Source organism: Zonotrichia albicollis, chromosome 8 (genome assembly GCF_047830755.1).
Source record: "Zonotrichia albicollis isolate bZonAlb1 chromosome 8, bZonAlb1.hap1, whole genome shotgun sequence".
Classification (NCBI taxonomy): domain Eukaryota; kingdom Metazoa; phylum Chordata; class Aves; order Passeriformes; family Passerellidae; genus Zonotrichia; species Zonotrichia albicollis.
This window is the reverse complement of record NC_133826.1, coordinates 24,649,720-24,675,506: the sequence shown is the minus strand read 5'-3', so window position 1 is coordinate 24,675,506 and position 25,787 is coordinate 24,649,720. Positions and strand designations below refer to the sequence as shown.

The following is a 25,787-nucleotide window of genomic DNA, read 5'->3' as shown; positions in this document are numbered from 1 at the left end:
TTTCTCTCCCATAAAGAGAATCCAGATGACTCGAAGACAGTCGGTGGGGCGAGGGCTTCAGCTGACCCCTGGGATAGGTGGAATGGTGAGTGGATCAGAGTCTACTACTAGTGCCCTGCTTTCATGGAGCACTTCTAACTCCTGAGGTTACTTTGGTTTTTAAAGAAGCCTGGCTGCTGATTTCGGGGAAAGATGGTCTCTGTAGTCTTGCAGAAAATATCCTATTCCTGTTAATTCCTGTATTAATGGAAGGCAAAGATTAGAAAACTCCCAGGAAACAAAAGGCTTCAAAAGAGGCTTAATTGGTTTTGTCTAAGGTGATTTTATTTACTTATTTTTGGAGTCAGTCAGTGGCCATGTTGCTGGGAAAAACAATACTAAGTTCAGCTTCATCCTAAAGGAACAAGGCTAACTTAGGCTGTCTCAGTCAGCTAATTTTGAACCCTTTATTCAGCTGTATTTGGCAGAACAAATGCAGGTTCAATGAGAGAAAAGAGACTAAGTACCTTCTGTGAGACCAAAGGCATCAGCTTTAGATGTCTGAAATTAAACAAGAATTTTGTTAGAGCTAAATCTGTTATTGTTTTGCTGGACTATGTGGAAAAATCAACCTTTAACTCAGCTAGTAAAAACTGGAAATACATTGTAGGCTCTCATATCAGTCTCTTTTTTTCCAGCAGCAGCACTTCTTTGATGATGAGGACAGAACAGTTCCAAGTACACCAACTCTTGTAGTTCCACATCGTACAGATGGATTTGCAGAAGCCATTCAGTAAGTAGATGTGAAAAGAAAAAGGAAAAAAAAAAGGCTTTTCTCTATTCTTTATTCTATTTCTTTCTATTTTTCAGCAAAATTAAAATAAATTTAAATTAAATTCACTTGTGATGGAAGTAACATGGTAGGTAGTAGGATAGATAACTGCATGCGCAGATAAGTAATTATTGTTTGACTTGTGTGTCATATAACTGATCAACAGATTAGGAAGTGAATATTCTCCCATGTATTGTAACCTGGTGATTTAAGAAGAGATTAAACAAACAAAAAAGTTCTATCAAATTTCCTTCCTTGTTCTTCCTCCCTCCCCATTAATATTGCCAGTGAAAGTTGCCTCCATTTCTGTTTTTGGGATGTTCTGGACATGTCCAGCAATCCACTTAAAATTGTGAGAGTTCATAGAATAGATAAGTAAAGAATATTCTCTTCAGGACTGTTGTACTGATTTTGAATGCGTTGCTGATAATTTGAGAGCTAATTGCTGTTTATTTAGCAGTAGCTCAGCTGATTTTTGTGGTCAGTGTTAGTTCATTTTGTCTCATGCTTGATTTGTTCTCTTGGTCAGAAAGTTCTCCCCCCTGCCCTGATCTTTGGTGGAGTTGCAGAATTCCTTAAGTTTGTGTTTTCCAGTTCCCCCCAGGTAGCTGGAGTTCCTCGGTTCAGATTTGGGCCCCCTGAAGATATGCCACAAACCAGCTCCAGTCACTCTGATCTTGGGCAGCTGGCATCACAAGGAGGTAAAGCACTTCTGGGCTCTCTTTTCTGTGGGTCTTTGAGTGAAAAAGAGAGAATTCAGTCAACAAAACACAATTTTGTTTTGTGTTTTGTTGACTGAAACACAGAACTTCAGGAAACTGTTGAAGTGTGGAAACCTGCAACTCTAAGATAATTGTCAGCAGGGAGAGAATAACAGAAATTGAGAAGGTGTTTCCTTCAAGCTGCTACATTTATAGTCGTGTTAGGATTTTGAAATTGAAGGAAATGTTGAAGAAATGGTTTTTAACTTCAATTTTACTATTGGTTGTAGCTTCCCTGTAGTGAAACAATAGGGGAAAACATCAAATGCCGAGAGCTATATCCTTATCTGCTCAGAGATGCTCAGGCTGTTGTGTTTGTTGTTGGTCTGAATCTGTCCCTTTCCTGGAATCCCTGTTGTCATGGAACACATGTTCTGTGAAGAAAGCTCATAGGAAAATAATGCAAGGATGAAAGTTAAAAAAACAAGCATTAATATTTTCATCAAAGTGTTACCTTCCAATAAATTATGATCAGCTCTGGCAGTAAGTCAAAACAAAATAACAAAAAATCTGCCTAAGTACAAGTGACTGGATTATATCAAATACCCAGACGGAAGACATTGGCTAATCCTTTTTTTAGCCACTCATTTGGCTGGATTGTCACTGGAACTTTGTGTTGCAGGTTTAGGGATGTATGAAACCCCACTGTTCCTTGCCCACGAGGAGGAATCAGGGGGTCGTAGTGTCCCCACAACACCGTTACAAGTGGCAGCACCAGGTAAGTGGCAGAGGCTTGCAGAGCGAAGCCGGGAATGATTCCCTGTGGTCAGGGGGAGTACTGGGCAGCCTGTCCCCGAGCTGCCTGTGCTTCACAGGCTCTGTGGGCAGGGCCTGAGGGTGTCTGTGCTCCCCAGTGACGGTGTTCACAGAGAGTGCCTCGGCCGACGCCTCGGAGCACGCGTCCCAGTCCGTGCCCATGGTCACCACCTCCACCGGCAGCCTGTCCACCACCACTGAGCCTGGCGCTGGTGACGACGCCGATGAGGTCTTCGCAGAGGCAGAGTCTGAGGGGTAAAGCACCACTGCTTTGGCTCACTAGCACTGCTGACATGTTCATTGTCACCCAGGGGCAGCTCAGACAGCCTTTTGTAGTGCTGTGAGGCAGAACAGTCTGAGTCTTCATCCAAAACCAGTGGTTTTCTGCTGATCTTCTCCTTGGGGTTTACCAAAAAAAATTTCTTTAAGAATGCAGAGCACTCTAACATCAGTATTTGACTATTGCAAAGGCAGAGGTTGAAGCATCAGTTTGTAGAATAAAGACTAAGGCATTCCTGTGTAATACAGAAAATCACTCCGCATGCAAAGCACACATATATGATTAAGTCACCCAGTTAAGACAGTGAATGTACAAAAGATGAAGCACAGGGCTGGTATAGACAGTTCTTAGTGAACTTTGAAGACAAATAATTTTGTCTTTTACTTTACAAGCACAACTTTTAATACTTACAATAATTGCTATATGTTTTATTATGATAAAGTAAAGATCTAAAAGAGAACAGTTTATAATTTTCTGCTATATTTTACTTTTGATTTTCATTGAATCTTTGTGTTCCAAGAGAGGGTGTTTTTTTCCTGGATCTTTCTGAAGCTATGCAAATATACTTACATGGTTCTCCTCCTCCACCTTCCCTTCTAGCATTACTTCAGAAGCGGGTCTAGAAATCGATAGCCAGCAAGAGGAAGAATCTGTTCAAGCATCTGATGAGTCAGATCTTCCTTCAACTAGTCAGGATCCTCCTTCAAGTTCATCTGCAGGTACAGGATAATCACAGTAATAGTTCATACCTTTTCATTAAGAGTGGGAATTCCTTTGTCCAGCATAGTGGCTGGTAGCCAGGATACACAAAATAAGATAAAATCCTTAGAATCAAAGACTCATTAAATGCTTTGGGGTGGAAGGGATCTTAAAGCCCATGCAGTGCCACCCCTGCCATGGGCAGGGACACCTTCCACTAGCCCAGGTTCCAGCCTGGTCTTGGGCACTTCCAGGGGCAGCCACAGCTTCTCTGGGCACCCTGTGCCAGGGCCTTACCACTGTTACGGAGAACAATTCTTTCCCAATATCCCATCTGACCCTGCCCTCTGGCAGTGGGAAGCCATCCCCTCTTGTCTTGTCCTTACAGGCCATTGTCCCAAGTCCCTCTCCAGCTCTCCTGGAAACCCTTTAGTCACTGGAAGGGGCTTTAAGGTCTCCCCAGATTCTGTAAGAGCAAGATCATATTTTGATGCTTATAGATTCTTTGGTAAACCATTTTACCTTGCACCGCAGTGACTGGAGTAGGCCAAGTAAGAACACCACTTCAAGGAGCAAACATTACTGATACTTTGGTGATTTATTCATTGGCATATTTGATGTCTTTAAAATATTTTTAATTAAATTGTGAAACAACAGTAAGTTAATCTCTATTGAGTTATCAATTAACCCCTTGTATAGAGAGCAAGAGAAATGCAGTTTATTTGTTTTGAAGCTTTTATTTATCTTGGAGGAGAGGTCAATAAAATAAGGAAGGCACTTTTATCATTCTAAAGTAAAGAAAGCATAACCCATATCAAACATGTAGAGATGAGAAGCTGGCAGGCACAGCCCCCCTTTCTTTCTGCCTCTCCCCACAGACACGAGCAGCACTCAGCCCAAGTCCCTGCGCCGTGTCCGGCTGCAGCCCCCGACGCTGAGGACGGGCGTGCGTGGCCGGCAGTTCAACAGGCAGAGGGGTAAGTGCTCCTGGCTGTTCCTGGCTGCTCCCAGGCTGGCAGGGAGTGAGTGAGGGACACACAGCCCTGCCTCCAGTTTGGTGTGTGACCCTGAGCTCTAGTTTGGGTTTAGTCTGTTAGGCTGAGCAAGTTTCAGACAGGCAAACTTCCTTCTGCAGTGGCACCTGGCTCTTACCAGTAGAGAGAATGTAGAGGGCATTAGATCTTCAAAGTTCTAAAGGAGAGTTTCAGAAATCTGTTAGGACAGCAGTTTAGAAAATTCTGGTTTTAGTATTAGAGGAGCTTCCATTTGGTACATTAAGGATTCCAGTTATATCAATGTGTACTCATTGAAAAAAGCTTTATTGGAAGTATTACAGGTTTTCCAGTGTAATGGAGTTAAACCATGGCAAGAAATTATTTTTGCAACTTCTGTACTTTAAAAAAAGCCTTTGGATTTTGTTTTGTTTTGCATTATTTTAACATTGTGGAAGACTCAATATTAGCATTGAAATATAGATCAGCTGGTATTAAGGGGAAAAAATAAGGAGATGGGACTAGGATAGATTTTCTTCCATCTGTCACCATTTTTTTTTAATAACAAGAACGAGGGACTATCTGATTTCAGATGTGGTAAGAATCCTGTGCTCATTGGTTTGGCTCAGGATCACAAATCACCCCCAGCCTTTTGCATGACACAGGTGACATGTACATGTGTCACCAGGCTTAGAGGGAGAGAGGGGAAACTTGAACTGTATCAGAAAGAACCACTCCACTGCCCTGACAATTCCTTAGGGAATGATGAACTATCACCTGTGCAATGGTTGATTAGAAGGGTTTATACTAATGCACTTGTTTTCTTTCCCTGCACAGGTGTAACTCATGCTATGGGAGGCAGAGGAGGCCTGAACAGAGGAAACATTAGTTAAATGAAATGTAAAGGACTTCCAGCTGTATACAAAATGCCAGTTTGCCTGTGATTGCTTAGTGTAATGAAGCCAGAGCTTGAAGCAGCATTTTAATACTTAGAGTTGTGTGCACATATTTCATTGTCTTTTATTAATAAAATTAGAAAAAAAACATTGACATCCAAATGGCATCTTGATTTAACTCCTCTGCTGTACATCACTTGCTGGGACAGTTGTACCAGTCTTTGGTTACAGTCTTTCCTGTGAGAGCAGTAACAGGCCGTGCTATTCTTTTGCCAATATCCAAACTGTAGTACCGATCTGAAAGGAAGAGAGGTCAGCATTAAATTCCAGAAACTACATTTAATTCTTAATGGGAAGAATTCACAAATTCAAGCCTGCATTTTAGTGTCACTTAGGCCTGGATAACAGATTTACTGTTCCATGTGCATATAGGGAGCTGACAGGCTCCAACAATAAATTTCTGTCCTCAGCTTTATTTTTCAGGTGTCCTTGGTTGCAGTAAGTTTTATGACATTGCTAATAATTAAACCTGTCCTAGGAGCAGGGAAGAATGTTCTTGTGTTGCTAGAACACAGAAATAGTCTTAAGAATTTGGAAATCAAACTACATCCACAACAATCCTGCATTCACTACAGAAGTGGGAAGTCTATAGTTCCTGAGTGTGAATGGGCCTGTGAGGCTTATTCCTCCAAGGTGAGGAATTGGATCCTACTGACAGGGACTTTAGTAGCCTGTATTTGAGTATAGCTTGTTCTTAGAGCTATTTAGTTTTCTGAAAACTGAGGAATGCTTATATGGAATCCTGGCTGGGGGAATGAGTCTACCTAATCTAGGATCATAAGTATTTTTTTTGAGGTAAGTCAAATGGTTCATCTCCCTCCTTTTTGTGTTTTGTCAGAAACATAGTTCCATAGAAACCATTGAAATACTTGCTGTGATCCAAAGACTTCGGTCTATCATTAACATAATCCTTCTTTTAAGGTTTGTCTCTTTACAAGGCTGAACTCCCTGGCAATGCATTCCCCAACTGGCTCCTTTGACCCTCTGTATTTCATTGCTGCACCTTGTCCTGATTTTTAATAGAAACATCTCTTGATTATGGACAGTATTTTAATTCTCAGGACTTTTTAGTAGTGCTGAAAGCAGTAGCACAAGTGATAACGGGAGCTTCTTCCCCACCCCGTATCTTTTGAGGTCTGTAGTGATGTGCTTTGGTTTTACTTACTGTAAGAGAAGGCGTAGTAGTCATAGCCATCGGGCTTGTTCTGGTTGGGTATGGAGAGAGTTGAGTGGACAACCTTGGGGAGCCCTCTCCAGTACGTTGTCATTTGGATTTCCTTGCGCAGAACTCCTGCAAGCAAAAGGAACCCTCCGTGAGCAGCTGTGTCCTCTACACCATTAAAACCTTCCAAACACAAAGCTGTGCCAGCACCTACAGAGGTGAAAGCACCTGTGTAAGAGAGCCTGAGTGTCCCCTTACCAGAGGGGTGGGGGTTGATCCTGACAGTGCGGATGACGGTCGGCATTCGCACCGCACGCTGGAAGCGCCGCCGGATGACAATTCTAGGGACAAAGGCTGGGTATCTGATGGTGACCTGGGGTCTTCTTTGACACTTCTTGGCTGGCTCTTGTCTGTACACGTACTGCTGCATGTTCCCATCTAAAACACACATTTGTTTTGTTAGTTTTAAAAAAATAAATCAATCCCCCCCAAAAAAGCACCCAACTTGATCAGGTATGAAAATGTCTTTATATTCCTATCACACACAAGGAATCAATTACAACATTCTTGTGGTGGCTGTACAGCCCACGGACCATTCATGTAAGATAAGGAAATTACTTTAAAATAGGAAATCAGAATAGAGATGGAAATTTCCACACATAGTTATGAACTAGCAAGATTAAAGCCTTCGCTTCTCTAATTAACTTGAGACTAAAATAGCTTTACACCAGATAAAACTTATTTCAATGTTCAGCCACTACAGGGCTGGATTCCTGGATTCTCACCCTTACAGATCTGGTTTAAAATGCACTGGAAGACATCCAAGTTCTAGTACAAGTTTTTTAAAACTTCAGGCTATTTTTGAGCACCTGGAACACTGGCATCATTTGTGTTTCTGTGTTTGAAAGAAATAGGTCTTGGGTCAAGAGAAACAGCATTTTATTCCTGATCAAGGCAATTCAAGCCCCTCTTGATGTTCCCTGAACTTCAGGAATACAAGACATACCTCTTTTGATAAAATAAACAGATTCTGGTCTGGTGTTGTATCTTGCCACAGGGAGGGTTGCTACTATTCTCCCACTTAGCCCTGCAAATCCAGTTGCGAGAGGTTTGGGATAGCCATTATCCATAACACCATTAGTGAAGCGCCAGTACAGGGGACCCTGAGCATTTAAGAGAAAAAAAAAAAAAAAAAAAAAAAAAGAGCTTCAGAGGAAGTTAATTCCTGGTTATTCAACTGCAAAACAAACATGAAGAATAATCCATAAATAAGCACTAGCACTTTGATAGCTACATTGTAAATTTGACTGGAATCACTCCTACATCCATACAAATGGGTTAAAACTACTACAACTTCATAAAGTACCTCCTGCAGCCCTTTAACCTTGGAGTAGGGCGAGTGTATTTTAGAAGCTAATTTTAAAGAGAGGGTTGCTGAAAAAGGGGTTTCCTTTATAAATTCTTAAATTTTCATAGACATAACAAGTAGCTTGAATTCCAGGACTGAGTGATTTATTGGGAAGTAACTGCATAACAGCTTTAATGCGGCATGGGCATTTAATTAGCATTCTATTTCAGGTTCGGAAACATACTAGAAATCATTTTAGACAATCTTTCCCCAATTTCCAATCTGAACCTCCCCTGGTGCAACCTAAGGCCCTTTCTCATCCTGTTATTGTTGCCTGGGAGCAGAGCCCGACTTCCCCCAGCTGTCCCCTCCTGTCTGGGAGTTGTGCAGAGCCACAAGGTTCCCCTGAGCCTCCTTTTCCCCCAGCTGAGCCTCCCCAGCTGCTTCTCATCAGCCTCGCCCTATCGTGCCGGCCGGGACCACTCCCACCTTGATGAAGAAGGTTTTTCCATCGCAGTTGCACCTGGAGAAGACGGAGTCGATGGGCGAGGGGATGCCCCAGCCGTCGGTGATCCGGCGCGGGTTGGTAGTCGGCGGGCTCCGGCCGTTCAGCAGCCAGTAATAGTGACCTGGAGAGGGGGACAGGCGTGAGGGGCACCGGGGACAGCGAGGGACAGCGCCGTCCTGCCCCGGGGCACGAGGCTGAGCCGGCCCCATGAGGGATCTGAGGGGACGGACACGGCTCGGGAGAGTTTCGTGAGGGGTGAGTGGCACCGGGGCGAGTGAGGGAGGAAAAAGGAGGAGGAAGAGAGACGGGGCAGGTGAAGGAGGAGGAAGAGGTGACAGTGAAGGATTGGGCTCGGGAAAGGTGAGGGAGAAGGAGGCTGAGGCAGGTGAGGGAGGAGCTGTGCGGGGGAAGAAGGAGGGCCGGGGCCGGAGCTGGAGCCGGTGTAGGAGGAGCGGGGCCACGCCGGGGCAGGTGGAGGATGTTCGGAGCGCTCTCACCTCGGAAGACGGCCAGGGTGCCATTGGGCAGGGCCACCATGCCGTCCGCTGGCTTGCCGCTGCACAGGTCCTTCTCGTCGTTCCTCTCTGTAAAACACAGCCAGGTGGGTTTGTTTAAGGTTCCACAAGAACGGCCTTAGCTTTCCCCTCGGCCCCGCTGGTGGGCCAGGGATTAATTCCAAATGGGGGAAGTGTTCTCGGGAAGGTCGGCTCTGGTGCGGTGGCCCCGGCAGTGCCGAGTGACCAGGTGTGGGTGTCTTTGCTTATTGCCACCTAAGTACCTGTAATTCAGGAAAACACCTACAAACACCTCGTGTGCTACATGATCTAGGATTTTATTGTTCCTTTAAGCTACTTTAGCGGCTTCTCTTCCTTCTTGTTATTTCTTTTTTTAAAAAAAAGCATTTATGCTTTTTTTCAGTTATATATATATATGCAGTTAAATATGAAGGAAGGATGAATCTTATTTAGACTGAATTTCAAGTATTTTGCATCTAAACCCCCAGTTTTTTCCCCAAAATATCTTTCAGTATCTGATTCAAAAATTGCCCAAGAACCTGCAGGCTATGTCTGATTAAAATAAAGAAAGGGCTGTGGCAAAAAGCAAGACAAGAGAGTTCTTGTCTCTTTTATATGATATTTTTAGTACATGGCTACGAAATACCAGGTTAGGTACCATGAGGGAGGCTGGATATGCAGCCTGACTTCTAGCAATTTTTTCATGGGATTTAGAAATTTGTCATCTTTTTCCTTGACTTTTTGTCTGTTTGCATCTTCTACAATAGCAAACAGAAGGAGGAGAAACTTATAGCAAACAATTTTCAGTATGACCAATTACTGAAACCAATTATTGTAGATTGTGTTCTAAACTACCTAGAGGATTTAATTAACTCCATAGCTGCTGATGCTTTCGTACCTGCTGGAATGCACTTACCTGGTGTTTCTCCAGGGAACATTGGCAGGTCCCCAACTTGTATTAAAGGCTTGTTTATCTCGGGCTCTTCTTTTGCTGGCAGAGTTTCAGGTTCAGTTGGATGAGGTTCTTCTGCAGCCTCAGTGACCTCCTGGAAATGTATTGTTGGCTTGGATGTCCCATTAGACACAAGATACATTTCTTCTATTGTGTCCTTTTTGTCCCTTGTTGTGGTTTCTTTGGTAACTGTAGTTACCTCTTCTTTGGCAGTACCAGGGGCCTTTTCAGTGACATCTTCCATTTCTTTTTCAGGTGTGGTGCCCATTTCTTTAATGGTTGTTTCCTCTTTTTTACTGGCTGTTGTCATCTCCACAATAACACAAGCAGCACTTGGGCTTTCTTTATCTGCTGCTGGCCCAGCCTGCTCAGTGTCTGTAGCTGTCTCTTTTTCTTTTGGTGTTACAGCCTCACTGGGCTGAGGAGTTGAATCTTCCTCGATGGTTGTTACCAGCACAGTGTGACTGGGCAAGGGAGCTGTGGCTGCTGTTGTTGCAGTCTTGGTGTCTGTAGAAGTTGTTTCTGATTCAGTTGCTGCAGTGACAGGATCCTTGGCCGTAGGAGCTGCATTTGGAACATCATCCATACCTTTAGGAGAATCACCTGGTTTAGCTGTTGTCACCATAGCTACAGTAACTGTGTCTTTCCCAGTTGCAGCTGTGAAAATGTCTTTAAGCAGAGTAGTTCTGTCTTTCTTTGGTGTTGTTGTCTCCTTGATCTCCATTGTGATATCTGAAAGCATTGTCCCTGCCCCAGTTGTGGGGGAGTCCTTCCCAACTGTTGTGGGTGCAGCACTACTCGGAGAAGCCGTGACTTTAGTGGCCTCAGGGGCAGCGGGGGTGGGTGGGGAGTCAGCATCCTCTGCTTCAGGGGTGGTGGGAGAGTCTGCCTTGGTTGTAGGTTCTTCTGCAGTTGTTTCTTCAGGTTTAGGGGTAGTGGGAGAGTCTGCCATTGTTGGCTCCTCTGGGGTTGTCTCTTCTGGTTTAGGAGTTGTGGGCTCCTCTGGGGTCGTCTCCTCTGGTTTGGGAGTTGTGGGCTCCTCTGGGGTCGTCTCCTCTGGTTTGGGAGTTGTGGGCTCCTCTGGGGTCGTCTCTTCTGGTTTAGGAGTTGTTGTCTCTTCTGGTTTAGGAGTTGTGGGCTCCTCTGGGGTCGTCTCCTCTGGTTTGGGAGTTGTGGGCTCCTCTGGGGTCGTCTCTTCTGGTTTGGGAGTTGTGGGCTCCTCTGGGGTTGTCTCTTCTGGTTTAGGAGTTGTTGTCTCTTCTGGTTTAGGAGTTGTGGGCTCCTCTGGGGTTGTCTCCTCTGGTTTGGGGGTGGTGAGCTCCTCTGGTGTTGGTGTTGTTGGTTCCTCTGGGGTTGTCTCCTCTGGTGCTGGTGTCGTTGGTTCCTCTGGGGTTGTCTCCTCTGGTGCTGGTGTTGTCGGCTCCTCTGCAGTTGTTTCTTCTGGCGGTGGTGTGGTTGGTTCCTCTGGGGTTGTTGTCTCTTCTGGTGGGGGGGTTGTTGGTTCCTCTGGGGTTGTTTCCTCTGGTGCTGGTGTTGTCGGCTCCTCTGGAGTTGTTTCCTCTGGTGGGGGGGTTGTCTCCTCTGGTGTTGGTGTTGTTGGTTCTTCTGGGGTTTTCTCCTCTGGTGGTGGTGTTGTTGGCTCCTCTGGTGGGGGGGTTGTTTCCTCTGGTGGGGGGGTTGTCTCCTCTGGTGGTGGTGTTGTTGGTTCCTCTGGGCTTGTCTCTTCCGGTTTAGGAGTTGTTGGTTCGTCTGGGGTTGTTGTCTCTTCTGGAGGGGGGGTTGTCTCTTCTGGTGGGGGTGTTGTTGGTTCCTCTGGAGTGGTCTCTTCTGGTGCTGGTGTTGTCGGCTCCTCTGGTGGGGGGGTTGTCTCCTCTGGTGGTGGTGTTGTTGGTTCTTCTGGGGTTGTTGTCTCCTCTGGTGCTGGTGTTGTTGGTTCCTCTGAGGTTGTCTCTTCTGGTGGAGGGGTTGTTGGCTCCTCTGGGGTTGTCTCCTCTGGTGCTGGTGTTGTTGGTTCCTCTGGGGTTGTCTCTTCTGGTGCTGGTGTCGTTGGTTCCTCTGGGGTTGTCTCCTCTGGTGCTGGTGTCGTTGGTTCCTCTGGGGTTGTCTCCTCTGGTGCTGGTGTCGTTGGTTCCTCTGGGGTTGTCTCCTCTGGTGCTGGTGTCGTTGGTTCCTCTGGGGTTGTCTCCTCTGGTGCTGGTGTCGTTGGTTCCTCTGGGGTTGTCTCCTCTGGTGCTGGTGTCGTTGGTTCCTCTGGGGTTGTCTCCTCTGGTGCTGGTGTCGTTGGTTCCTCTGGGGTTGTCTCCTCTGGTGCTGGTGTCGTTGGTTCCTCTGGTGGAGGAGTTGTTGGCTCCTCTGGTGCTGGTGTTGTTGGTTCCTCTGGAGTTGTTTCCTCTGGTGCTGCTGTCGTTGGTTCCTCTGGGGTTGTTTCCTCTGGTGCTGGTGTTGTTGGTTCCTCTGGGGTTGTCTCCTCTGGTGCTGTTGTTGTTGGTTCCTCTGGGGTTGTCTCCTCTGGTGCTGGTGTCGTTGGTTCCTCTGGAGTTGTTTCCTCTGGTGCTGGTGTCGTTGGTTCCTCTGGGGTTGTCTTCTCTGGTGCTGGTGTCGTTGGTTCCTCTGGAGTTGTTTCCTCTGGTGCTGGTGTCGTTGGTTCCTCTGGGGTTGTCTCCTCTGGTGCTGGTGTCGTTGGTTCCTCTGGGGTTGTCTCCTCTGGTGCTGGTGTCGTTGGTTCCTCTGGGGTTGTCTCCTCTGGTGCTGGTGTTGTCGGCTCCTCTGGAGTTGTCTCCTCTGGTGCTGGTGTCGTTGGTTCCTCTGGGGTTGTCTCCTCTGGTGCTGGTGTCGTTGGTTCCTCTGGGGTTGTCTCCTCTGGTGCTGGTGTCGTTGGTTCCTCTGGGGTTGTTTCCTCTGGTGCTGGTGTCGTTGGTTCCTCTGGGGTTGTTTCCTCTGGTGCTGGTGTCGTTGGTTCCTCTGGTGGAGGCGTTGTTGGCTCCTCTGGAGTTGTTTCCTCTGGTGCTGGTGTCGTTGGTTCCTCTGGGGTTGTCTTCTCTGGTGCTGGTGTCGTTGGTTCCTCTGGGGTTGTTTCCTCTGGTGCTGGTGTCGTTGGTTCCTCTGGGGTTGTCTCCTCTGGTGCTGGTGTCGTTGGTTCCTCTGGGGTTGTTTCTTCTGGTGCTGGTGTTGTCGGCTCCTCTGGAGTTGTCTCCTCTGGTGCTGGTGTCGTTGGTTCCTCTGGGGTTGTCTCCTCTGGTGCTGGTGTCGTTGGTTCCTCTGGGGTTGTTGTCTCCTCTGGTGGGGGAGTTGTTGGTTCCTCTGGGGTTGTCTCCTCAGGCGTGGGGCTGGTGGGGGGCTCGCTGTCAGTTGCTGCCGCCTCGGTGGCGTCAGGGGTTGGGTCCTGTGTTGGGGGCAGGTCGGTTGGGTCCATTTCAGTCAGTGGCTCCTCTGTGGCATCAGGGGTCACATCTTCTGTTGTGTCTGGAGTGGGAGGCTCAGCTTCGGTCGCTGGTTCCTCTGTGGCCTCGGGGGTTGTCCCTGCAGGTTCTGTGGTTGGGGCAGGAGTGGTCACTGGGATTTCAGGATCTACAGAACAAATACAAATTCAGTTCAGCCATTGGAATTGCCATGCAGGTTGGTATTGCCTATAATTGTATTACACCCATGAGCTATAGGTGCTTCCTTTGGAATAGCAAGTCCTTTTTTATCTGCCAAACTCACCTGGCCCAGGTGAAATGGGAGCTCCTTTTGTGTGCATGCGACTTTGCAGCACTCAGCTCAGTTTTAGGTGATCCCTTTTGGCTGACCTGGCGCTGCCCCAGGTTCAGGGTTTAGTTTGGTGCTTGTAGGAGCTGCCTGGGGTTTCCTGCTGCTTTCATGGAAAGGAAGCCACTTTGAAAAATAGTCCTTCTAACAGAACACTTCCCTTCTCATCTGTAATTTTGATTTATTCCACTGCCCTACATTATAACCTAGTCTGCACCAACAACCTGGAGGTAGGGAAGTAGGATGAAAGTCATTCCTGAACACAGAGCCCTGAATGCATGTTGTGCTGTATCTTTGTTCCTTGGGTTGTTTTCCTCATTGTGATGTATGGATTTAAGGCTCTCCTTACTTGTATTTATAGTTACATTGATATAAGTCAAATTGTTATTCAGCAAGAATAACAGTAAATGCTTCTGTATTTCAATCTCTCCCTAAGTATTCTCTCTCTGAGATTTTGCAGATTAGTTCTGCAATCAGAAATGTTGTGTGTTTAGTATGAGCAGAACATTGCAGAGTAGGTTTCACTCCCATCCCATGTATCTGAAATACCATAAGCCAGCTGGGATCCTGTTAATGGTTATTTGAATTTCCCTAATTTTCTTTCATTTAACCCACTATAAGGTTTTTAGGGTTCTTGGAGGGTTCTTTTGTTGGTTTTTGGTTTTTTTGGTTTTGTTTTGTTTTGTTTTGTTTTTTGTAAGAGGAAATTGGAACAGCAGAAAAAAAGTACTCCAAATCTAAAACAAAAAAGAATAAGAGGGTGGTAGGATTAAAGTATTGACTGACTTCTAGTGTCTTTTCAATTGTACTTCAAGTTCAAGCTGGCCTCCTGAGTTATCACTTCAAATGCTGGAACACATTACCAAAGAACACAGGAAAGCAGCATATTTTCCAGTCAGAATAAATAAATAAATGTGTTCTCTGAAGCAGCATAAGGCTGGCTTGTTTGAAGCTAGAGAAACCTGCTAGGACATTTTCCTGTGCTGCCAGTTCACCACTGTCCCACCCTTCCTGTTCCAGCCATGGATGCTGTCCAAGACTGACAATGGTCTGTACCCTGTGTTTGGAGGATGTGTGACAATCCAGTAGAGACACAGGAGACATCACCTCTCTGCACCATCTGTGCTGAGTGAACTCTCCAAAGTCCTGATGGCTCGGTGAGGTAATCAGTTTATAAACCAAGTGCTTCCAAGCTTGCTAACTGTCTGGTAATGTCTAGGATCAGCTTTCTATTTCCAGAGCAGGAAAATGGTCTTTCATTTTCCTTCAGGTAACACCCATCCTGGTGCATCCATATACTTGCCTACCTTCCACAGCTTCCTCTGGTGACTCTTCCTCATCTGTGGAGGACCTTTTAGATTTGTTGTCTGGAGGAGTCTCCGGGGTTGGCTTTTCTGTGTGTGCTGAAAGAGAGAAGTGCTCCCATTAACAGATTATTTTCGCTTTATAGGTGCTTGGTGTCAGCTGTATAAGAGTGATTACAAAATTTCAGTGACCCTCTTTCACTTAAAACTAAGTATCTTTTAATTTACAGGATAATTTACACAATTATTTGTGTGAAAAAGAGCAAAAATACCCTTTTGATCCTGAAATGTTTCATAACAGATGGAAGCAATATTTTTCCCAGAAGTTTGAGGTGAGGCATTATTAGCTAATGGTAATTTTGAGGTGGGAAAAGAACTGAATTCTGGGCAGACCTCTATTCTGAAAATTTGTTTTATTTTTTTTTTTCACTACAGATGACTTTTTACTACTTGACTTTCACTACAGATAACTAACTGTTGTGGAAATAGGAGAGCTGTCACATTAGCCAAGAATTTATTTGGATAATCTCCTTGCAGCTCTTCAGATGTGATAATTCTACACAAGTGATTGTTTTGGGGAGACTTTTTAAAAGAAATGGTTTCCCTGAAGGAGACAGGAGCTACAAAGCAGGCATGGACCAAGGAAAAAAACATGGGTATTAAGCTAACTTCTAGTAGGATGAGTTTTAGGAGAAATAGGAGGTTGTGTTCAGATTTTTCAGCTCTGAAGAGTGAATGGGAATTCAGTTGCATCCAGTAAGAGCCAGAAAATATTTTATAATTAATTGTTGGCCAAATTGTACAACTGGAAATGAGCTACTGGCATAGCCTTGTAGAAGGAACTTGTTAGTTGTGAAGGAAATGTGATGGAGCTCAGGGACCTGGCCAAATTGTTTGGATCCAGCTAAGGGAGCTGGGAACTGCCAGAGGTGTGTGTAATCAGCTTTTTACTAAAGGAATGGGATTTTTGTCTCCAAGGGATGACCATGATGTCCAAAGATTTACTTTCACAGCAAGCTAGTGCTCGAAGCAAGGAAGGTCGGGTATTGCATTATATCCTAAAATATTTATTGAGGAAGAGAGAGAAATTGTTGTAGTTGAAGCTGAATGACTCCTTTGGAAGCCAATTTTTGGGGAGGGGAACGTTTTGGTTATGTGTATACATGTATTCAGGGATTAAAGAGCTTCTGGAGAGCAGGGAAGTTTACAGTGAGCTCTGGATATGCATCGAACACTTGCCTTTACTGTACAGAAAAAATTGTTCAGAGGATGCTGAAACAGCAAATTTATTCCAAGAGGTTTAACAGATTTCTCAGTTATTCACACATAACATAAATAGTAAAATACTGAGTACAGTGGTTTGGGGGATTTCTGCTCGATTTTTTGACAAAAAAATGGTAGCAAAGTTTAGTACAATACAGAAGAAATTCTTTAAGATTAGGAACAGTTGATTAATTCTTCATTCTATTTTAACTGAAGAAGTGAAATGGTTTAACAATGTTTTGTGAGTGTTTGGGTGTGATAAACTCAGCGGAAAGAGGGAAATATTAAGCAGCCTCATAAGCAGCAAATTCACCTCAATATGCTTCCAAGACCCTTCTCTAGACAGTCAAAAATGTTGGATACAGACTCTATTTCAGCCTAAATTACTGTGCAGTTGTGCGGACAAGCCAGGCCACTACCCCAGCACTTGGGTGAAGAGAACCAAATTATAATTGTGACTTGTGTGTTACACTGCAGGCTTTGGGAATTGGCTGCCTTGGAGGTGGGCTGCTCTGTGGATGCAGTGACCTCGCGCCAAGCCATATTTGTCAAGTGTGTTGACAGAAATTAATTTAGGTCTTTAGGTACCAGAAAGTTTAAGGACATGATGGAATTAAACATATTCTGTTGGGTTTTTTTTAGAGTTCATTTGCTGGTGTCCTTAAAGCTACATGAGAGTGGGACTGCACCTCCAGATCTGTCCCTTTGTGCTCAGCTGAAACCCCACCAGGCTCTGCAGAAAAGGACAGAACAAAAGAAGTGACTGATTCTGCCCTGGACTGAACTTGCAGCTTAAAGGTAAAATGTGTGTTTTCTTGAATCTTTTCTTGCTACACTGTGAACATGTGACATCCAGTTCCTTCCTTGTGCCCAACAAGATGGGTTTCTGTGTTGGGCTGCTCCTCCCACATTGGATTTGAGATGGGGAGAATCTAGGATGTGCATCTCTAATATGCTGCCAGTGACTGCTTTTGGTGGCCCCAAGCAAGTGATCTGGAGGTCCAGGTAGTGCTGTCCTAAGGCACAGAGTAGCCATTCCCCACTTTTGGATGGGAGAGGATTCCACCTTGTTTTTATAAGAGGAACTCAGCATTTTACTGCAATTCATTTATTCATCTGCCTAGTGGAAAAGGCCCTGGGGGTGCTGGTGCTAAATGTGAGCCAGGTGTGCCCAGGTGGAGCAGAGGCCAGTGGCCCCTGGGCTGTGCCAGCCCTGGTGTGGGCACAGGCCAGGGCAGTGGCTGTGCCCTGTGCTGGCCCTGCTGAGGGACCTTGAGTGCTGTGTCCAGTTCTGGCCCTCATGGCCAGAGAGACCTTGAGGGGCTGGAGCATGTCCAGGGAAGGGAACAGAGCTGGGGAAGGGTCTGGAGCACCAGGAGGGGCTGAGGGAGCTGGGAAGGGGCTCAGCCTGGAGAAAAGGAGGCTCAGGGGAGACCTTGTGGCTCTGCACAGCTCCTGACAGGAGGGGACAGCCGAGGGGGTTGGGCTCTGCTCCCAAGAACAGGGACAGGATAAGAGGAAATGACCCCTAGGAGCACCAGGGGAGGTTTGGGTTCCCAGGCTGCCCAGGGCAGGGGTGGAGTCCCCATCCCTGGAGGGATTTAAAAGCTGTGTGAGTGTGTCACTTGGGACATGTTTTAATGATGGCCTTGGCAGTGCTGGGGGAATGGTTGGATACAATGATCTCAAAAGGTCTTTTCCTGACAAATCTGTTCGGATTCCCCAACTTCTCTCACTGAATTCTATTATTGATGTGCAGACCTTATCTTTACATGTGGTATTCTCAGTAAGGGCTCCGACAGCACGGCTGGTGCCAAAAGAGCCTAATGTAAAATACAACTTTAACCTCAGAATTCACATCTTGATGATGACTTGCAGGATATCTACCTGTATGTCTCCATAAAGTGCTCATCCTTGAGAAGTTGGCCAATTTGTTTGTGAAATTAGGTTTTGTTATTTTTGTTCTGTTTTGTTTTGTTTGTTTTGTCCTGTTTTCTGTTTTTCAGTTGTCACCAGAGCCCACACAGTTTTGTTCATGGTACAGCACCTCTGCTTAAACATGTTTTTGAGAAACAGATGGAGAAGTGTCTTACCCTCTTTACAGTACTTGGCGTAGTCTGGGCAGCATTTTCCGTACCGCTCGCAGTCGGCATCGCAGTCGCACTCACGGCCCCTCTCGAAGGCCTCGAAGCAGCGTCCCTCGCAGGAGGCGGCTGCAGGGACACAGAGCACAGTCAGGCTTTGGGCCAGCCCACCTGCAACGCTGGGACCTCTCTACAGTGAAGTCATTGGCTCGAGCTGTGCCAAGAGCAGCTCCAGAAAATCAGGTGCTTATCCTGGTCTGATCCAGGCTTTGTCTGTGATGTGGGGTTTGGACCAGGCAGTGCCACCAGAGGGGCACTGTGCCATGGCAGTGACATTGGATTGACAGCGTGATAAAACCTGACTGCCACGTTCACTTTAGCCAGGTCCCACCGTAGGAGGCTTCTGCGTCCCCAGCCACAGAGCAGTGATCTCTCAAGAATGATCTTGAGATTCTGGGCTGGGTTTGCAGGAAGGTGTTCACCAGGGGATCCCTTTGCAAGAAGAACAATGTGTCTACCAAAGCATTTCTGAAAAATAATTCACCTAATTAGGTCACAACCGAGTGTACCTGGTGTGTCCAGACAAACACTGCAACCTAATTGTGTGAACAGGTTATCCAAGTTACCTCAAGAAACCAGCTTGGAACTGTTTAATACAGTTCTTAAATTATTAGTACCAAAGGACTATATACCATGTTTTGACATGATTAATAACCACATGTTTTTAATATTTCATATTTGGTTAACTTCTGAAACATCACTGACCAAACTGCTATTTCATATCAAAGAATGACCGTGTTGTGTTAGAAAGAGTGTGCACAGCTATTAGACTTCAGAAAAAGCACTTTCTCTACATATGTCTTTATTGAAGTCATTATCTCTGTGGCACACAAGGCATAAAATCATGTTACACAGTTAAATCACTATCAAAAATGACAGATGCCTGCTGTATAGGCAGATTCTGAACATGTTTGGATTAGTGCAGTTGTGGAATCAGTGTTGATGCCAGTGGATCCATCCCACATGCACAGGTGAGAATTATTTTTATTATCTTAGGGAAATTTTTATTCATAAATAATGTCTGGCATTTCTGTCATTTAGTCAGTGTTGATTCCACACTAGCTGGACAACAGTCTTTAGCCAGACTGCCTGCATCCTTTCAGGATGGCATCTCCTGTGCTTGCCTGGACTCGCTGATTTAGATAGAACAGAGAAGACTTTCTCTAGCCTTAACTTTTTGGTTAAATGTTGTGCAGAAGCCAGAATACCTTTAGAATCTGACCCACAATGAATAAATAGCCTCCATAATTAAAATGCCTCACTCTGCATCTTCAGCTGTGAGAAATGCTGATGTCCCCCCACAAAGCAAAATAAGGATGGGGGAGACTGAAAGGCAAAGTGTCCCCAGTGTATGTCAGGGCAGCAGAACTGGAATTTTAGGAATGCTAGGTCTGCATTTTGGACAACACTCAGCAGTGTTGGTGGTTCTGAGTATTTGTTACTCCTGTAATCCTACTGAAACCACAGTGTAGCATAACAAACTACTGTTATCCAAATCACTGACATTTCTGACATTGGTGATTGCTAAGAAAATGTCTTTAATGCTCATTAAAGCAATTATCTGTTTTTATTTACATTGTGCAGTTTTCCCTATAAATAAAGCATAAATTAATACTCATCCAAACACCTTTTCCAGCAGACTCTGGATATGGTTCTGATCCAGATTCAATTTCTGTCTATGGAAGGACACCCTGGCTTTGGATTAGACCCCACAGCATCCACACTTCTTAAATTTGAATTGGAATATGTCAGAATTTCTTTCTGCAAAAACCTGAATTGGCTTTTACCACTTTTTTCTTTGTATAGGAGACAGACACATACAGTACAAATGCACTAAGGAGTAGAAAACAAACAAAACAAACAGTTTTTGCCAATCTTGCCTAGTTCTGCTTTTGTCAAAAGCAAAATTCTTTGCTTGGCAATAATCTGTGGATACACAATTTTTTTGCATATGCAAGAGGTTATCCTGAATATTTGAGGGGAACAACAATACATGTATGAGATGGAACAAGGACACAGCAAACCAACAGACATTTAAGCATTCAGAGGAGACACTGGTGTGGTAGGGAGCTGGGAGGGGAATTTTGAGGAGAGGAACTGGCTGTGTTGGGGAACTTACCCACTGTGCAGACTTTCCTGAAGTCAGGGCAGCACTCCATGTAGTGGTGACAGTTAAAATCACACTGGCAGTCATGCTCTCTAGAATACCCTGTCCCACATCTCCCTGTACAGCTCGATACATCTAAAATCACACAACACTGGTGTAAGCATTGCCCAACCACAATGGTCCCTAAGGAAATGCGGAATGGAAAAGGACTAAAGCTTCTCTCCTTTTTTTCCTACAGAATGTGGTTTCTACACTCAGTACTGCAGAAATTGAGGGCCTGGTGTGACTCCTCCTGAAGTTGTGGGGAGCAGAGGTTTGCTCTGTGCCAGCTTGAGGACCAGCAGCAGCACGTGTTCAGGTTAGAGGGGTCTTCCACTGAGCTAACTTAACCCTTTTTGTCTGAAAACCAAGGAATCCTTGAGGATTGGTTCTATAGTATGACAAGAGGCTTCCAAGCTAACCCCTTAGACAGTATATCAGCTTTGCTGATTTACTTTTCAGTTTGATTCACCTTCTGTATGACAATAGATGTGCATCTGCACATCCATACCTGACAGACCCCCTAGGTGTCTGATTTTTATTGTTGGTAATGCTGTTCCTAATTACCCATCTAATCAGGCTGGCTTGTAAACTGGAGAACACTGTCATAATAAATACAAGTCCCTGAAACCATTTTTATTGGAAGTTTCAAAATCTGCCTACTCCCTACACTATATTTTTTCCCTGATGTCAGGAAAGAATTTGGTATCAGCTCTAAGGTTAAGAACAGTTGGGATCTAGCCCTGTAACTCCTATGAAGTACATTTTGTTAATTAGAAGATTATGTACTAGCAAACTAACAGAAAAGCTCATCCCATAATGGCTTTTCTGCCAGACTGCTGGGAAATGCTGGATAACAAGAAATGGTGCAGATAACAGGTGGTAAAACAAGGCAGCAGGAGTGTCTTGCTTTAACCTGTGAGCACTCCAGCTCAGCAGTGCTTTGGTACCTTCTGCTGCCAAATCAGATAGTCACCCTGCAACCCTCCCCTTCATCTGTGAAATCTCTGAAAACACAACAAGTTAACGGCTTCTTCTGGACATGAAACATGCAGGACCACAAGTGAAGCGTCCCTAAATACAAACAAAGAAGCTGAACAATCAGCAAGCCCAAACAGATAATCAGCTGAAACATTGAGGAACAACAAGGAAATAACATGTAACACAACACAACACCGAAGACAATTGCGAACAACACACATTCCATGTGTGTGTCTGAAGGAAGAGCATGGCATAACAAATATTATATCTATTACATATACATTGATTCTCAGACAGTACTTGCAATGCTTGTTATCACTTTGCCACAAATAGAAAAGTGGATCCAAGGGATAACTGGAGGCATTAATGGACTTGAGTTACTGGGCTATTAATACAGCAGTTGAAAAGACAAAATGGACATCTTCCTTTATGGATATATGCCCAATATACTGAACCCTTGTTCCTTTATGGAAGGAAAATAAGTCCAGTAGTTATATAGATAATATGTAGTAGCCCAATGGTTGCACCTCTTCATTTGTTTCTTTTCAGTTTATGACTTGTAAGTTACGGAGTTACTTTTAAGGAAAGTGCCTGAATAGTCCTGGTTGCTGTTGGCAAAAGTCTTGATTTTTGCTGAAACTGGTGGGAAGGCATCACTTATCAAGGGTTCAGTGTAAGGTTACATCTGGCACGGGGTGTGCCCTGAGGAACTTCTTGGATACATGACATTGTGCTTTCTGCTATCAAGTAGTAATAAATCATTTTCTACCAGCAAGTAATACCTAGTGTCATCCCCCTGCAAATTTGAGAGCTATTAGAGAACTGCAACAGCTCAGGATTTGCGAGGGGGGCACGTTCTGCTTCACCATAACAGTGTTACTTTAGTAAGGAATCAATTATAGAGCTATCATTAGACAAATAATTCCCCAAATTTGCCTGACTGCTATAAGAATGGTGCATTTAATGGGAAAGCACTTATCAAGGTAGAGACATTTCTTTCCCTGAGCTTGTTGAAATATTTCTAGCCAACCTTTGTGGATATTCTCATGTTAGATTCTTTCTAAATCAAACTGCAAATCACTTGGGCTAAATACATCAGTATGAGGGCAAGAGGCTCTGTGTAGGCTGTCTACAGAAAAAGTAATAGATTTATACACATTCTGCATTACATTTATATTTTTATGTTATTCCTCAAAAAAAGATGCTACACTAAAATTTATTTATGAAAATATTCAGTGATGATAAAACTGAATCATATTTCCTATCTGAATAAAGTTCTAGAGCTTTGTAGTATTTTTATGAAGTTGCATTTGAAATATTCTTAATGTGTGTCAGGCACACACTCCTAGACACCCTCCCTTCAGCTTTGTGTGTTACAGTACCTTGAGAAGACACCTCTGGAATCAAGGACAGTGAAAGAACCACCAGGGATATGCATAGTATGTTCCATATGATCATAACTTTCAGGTATGACATCGTTCCTAAAAAGAAATAATCTTACATCACTATCTGCAATTCACTTAATTCATAATTTTTAAAATGCTGTGCATATCTTTATATATGACTAGCTTGATAAAATGGAAAATAAATAATAAAACCGTTCAAGAGAAAAATCGCTATTTTAGAATTGCTCCATAAATTCCCTCTTGATTATTAGTCAATTAGCCATTAAATTCTGTCATAAGACTATAGAAATTCATTATGAACAAGTAATAGAATAAATTTTTGCAGAATTCTATTACATGAAGACTACAATCGCAGTTGTCTTCTAACATGGGTACACTGCAGCACAATGTTTAAAGTTATAATACTGATAAATGAAAATCTGTAATAAAACCAGAAAAATAATAAAAATAACACTGACAGAATATAGGTTATTCAGCAACATAATTCTATAAACCATAACCTAACATTGAAATATGTCAAATGGAAACATAGGCTAAAAGTAAATCTTCTTTCAAAAAGAAAACTTTGGATTTTCTGTCCCAGTTCCTGTTCTCCTACTGAAGAAGAGCTCTAGGTAGAGACAGGTATAGCACTTACCTAGCAGAGAGTGTGTCAGCTCCCAGGGCTGTTCCAGAGTCCTTATATATTGCTTTGGAGCTGTGCTGGGGTCAGGTAATTAGGCAGTTTGTTAAACACACCACCAGTGACAGCTCATGACAGCAAACTTTCCACAGGGCTTGGAAGTGGGCCCGGATGACTAGACTAACACAACATCTGGAAAATACTCCCATTAAGAAAAACGATTACAGAAAAACTAAATAGGGACTTACTAGTCAAAACACATTTTGATTACTGAGAGAAATGAACAAATTGTCCTCAGTGCAGCTGGAAGGCATTAGAGAGTATTGCAGAGCAATAAAAAATCATCACAGGCAATTGCTGAGTGTATTTTCTTTCCTGTCAAATGGAGCTTAGGTGACAGTAGCCTGAAATGATGCAGTTTTATCTGCTACTGATGGTATATCTTCTCCAAAAAGTTGTGAGAGCTAATTCATACAGACATAAGTAATTCACTACTTGCACTGAATATTTTGTACTTTCCCCTGAATTGAATGGAACCGCTGCCAAGGCATTGGCTAGAAATCAAAGAATTGAGTCAAATCACAAAGTTATTGAACATATGATATGTAAGACCTCAAAAAATGAATGAAAGAGGCCTTAATTGTTTTAATGGTCTTTGTGCTCATTGGTTCCAGATTTGGGATAGTGGAAATGGTCATTTGTAAGTCTCAGAGACAGAGGAGGTTTTAACTGAAACTTTTACAGTCCTCACTGTTGGTCTTTAGGAGGGATCTTTTATTCAGAAATTATCCTAAAGGCCAGGAAACTTTAATACGCCTCCTTTATTGTATTACTTGAGTCCCAAAGTAGTTCTGTTAACCCCAAAAATAAATATGGTATAGTACACACTGATCCCAGTTGAGGAAAGCACTTCAAATGAGAATAAGTCTCTTAAGGAAAATAATGCAGAACAGGAGTGGGTTTAAACATGTATTTGAATGTTTTCCTCACTTGATTCATTGACTGAACAGCTTTAGTAATTTTATGCTAGAATTTCTAATTTCTGCATTATCACAATAGAGAGATTTCTATTCAGTCTTTCTGCATGGAAAAACTATTTACTTCAATTAAATGGAGTAATGATTAGTTTACTTTGTGGGAAAGTGGAGACTGAGTTATTATGGAGTTTATTCAAGGTCATTCAAAAAGAAATGTATATTACATGTCTTATAATAAGAGTTTCAGGGATGTCTTTAGTGGACTATAAGCTGGATAAAGAAACCCTGGCTTGGGTAGAATAGTACCTGTCTATGATTATTTGAAGCCTGGGGAAGAAGTACTTGTTAGAGTAGCCAAATAGGATCAGCAAGATGAGACGTTTCCTAGAAAAATACTGAAATACTTATAACTTAATTAATTTATTATTTGCTCAAGCAAAACATTTAAGACCAAATTAACTGAGCGTATCCTTACTTTGAGATCCATGACATTGAGGAGATTTGTTTTCTTTTCCATAAATTCACAGCTGGTGCAGCTATGAGTCCCAGTAAATACTGGCTGGCTACCTGAGGTGAATATATGTGTGTGTGTGTATGACTCAATCAAAAAACTCAGAAGATCAAAATTATTATCATTTTTCTGTTGAGCCAGGGCTCAACTGAGTCATACAATTGGGAACAGACACACTTAAAAAACAGGTAGCTGTGAATGGCTGCCACATTGTGTTATGGATGTTCCTTTTGGTAGGATTGTGTTTTTAATTTCTCTTCTGAATTGAACTTTTCAGTTGTTAGAGGTCACATGGAGTTGCAAAGTTTGTGTGTAAAGAATTTCATAAGTGGATCAACAGGCTGTGAAAAGCACCTAAGTCACCTTAAAATTGTACTGTCACTGTGGCATTGAGATGGGTGGGCAGATAACATTAAGGTAAGGGATGATCCTGACCAGGTTTTGCTGGTCTTCCCTTTGTTTTTAGGCATGAATTTTGAAATCCTGTTTTAAATTATTGTTATAGATTCTCATAGGTGGCAAGAAAAGCATTCAGTGCACACATGCTGGGCAGGGTGTGCTCCTGCTGCTGTGCCCAGGTTGGAGTGCCAGGGAGAAGGGCCCAGAGAGGAATGGGGAGCTGCATGGGCAGGGGAGGGAGAGCTCCATCCCAAACACAGATATAACATAGGGTAAGTACAAAATGTTCCATTTCCTTCTTTTGAGTTTAGCTGCCTTTAGGGAAACAAGACTCATTACATTTGCTCATCATCCCTGATGAGTAAATAAGGATACATGGCTTCATCAGCATTTTATTTTGTCCTAAAGAAGCACTTGGGACCTAATATTGTGGTTAGTCACTCCAATCAAAAAGAGAAAACTTTATTTTTTATCTGATTTTTATTGCTTCACTTAATATCAACTGGCCAGTCATTAATTTGGCAATGCTTTCAGGCAACGCAAACCC

General features: G+C 43.7%; 2 protein-coding genes across 6 annotated transcripts in view; one reads left to right on the top strand and one right to left on the bottom strand.

The window, feature by feature from the left end:
* TPR (translocated promoter region, nuclear basket protein) overlaps positions 1–5,278 on the top strand; it is a 33,432-nt gene extending 28,154 nt beyond the window's left edge. For 3 of the 5 annotated variants that reach the window (XM_074546296.1, XM_074546295.1, XM_074546294.1), the window contains exons 44-51: positions 17–85; positions 663–772; positions 1,406–1,512; positions 2,195–2,290; positions 2,427–2,583; positions 3,209–3,327; positions 4,186–4,284; positions 5,137–5,278. In XM_074546296.1, coding sequence (XP_074402397.1) covers positions 17–85; positions 663–772; positions 1,406–1,512; positions 2,195–2,290; positions 2,427–2,583; positions 3,209–3,327; positions 4,186–4,284; positions 5,137–5,192 — 813 coding nt within the window. In that variant the 3' untranslated portion in view covers positions 5,193–5,278. The remainder of the gene's footprint in view (positions 1–16; positions 86–662; positions 773–1,405; positions 1,513–2,194; positions 2,291–2,426; positions 2,584–3,208; positions 3,328–4,185; positions 4,285–5,136) is intronic. The other 2 variants (XM_026793451.2, XM_005487031.4) reach the window with 2 other exon arrangements.
* A 73-nt stretch (positions 5,279–5,351) lies between these two features.
* On the bottom strand, positions 5,352–22,828 carry PRG4 (proteoglycan 4). Its single transcript, XM_074546584.1, has 11 exons — positions 22,708–22,828; positions 20,318–20,440; positions 18,148–18,267; positions 14,795–14,890; positions 9,705–13,307; positions 8,771–8,857; positions 8,255–8,394; positions 7,424–7,580; positions 6,676–6,855; positions 6,421–6,546; positions 5,352–5,492 (listed from the first exon to the last, which is right to left on the bottom strand). The coding sequence occupies exons 1-11, from the start codon at positions 22,799–22,801 to the stop codon at positions 5,389–5,391; spliced, it is 4,830 nt and encodes a 1,609-aa protein (XP_074402685.1). The 5' UTR covers positions 22,802–22,828; the 3' UTR covers positions 5,352–5,388.
* Between the last annotated feature and the right edge of the window lie 2,959 nt (positions 22,829–25,787).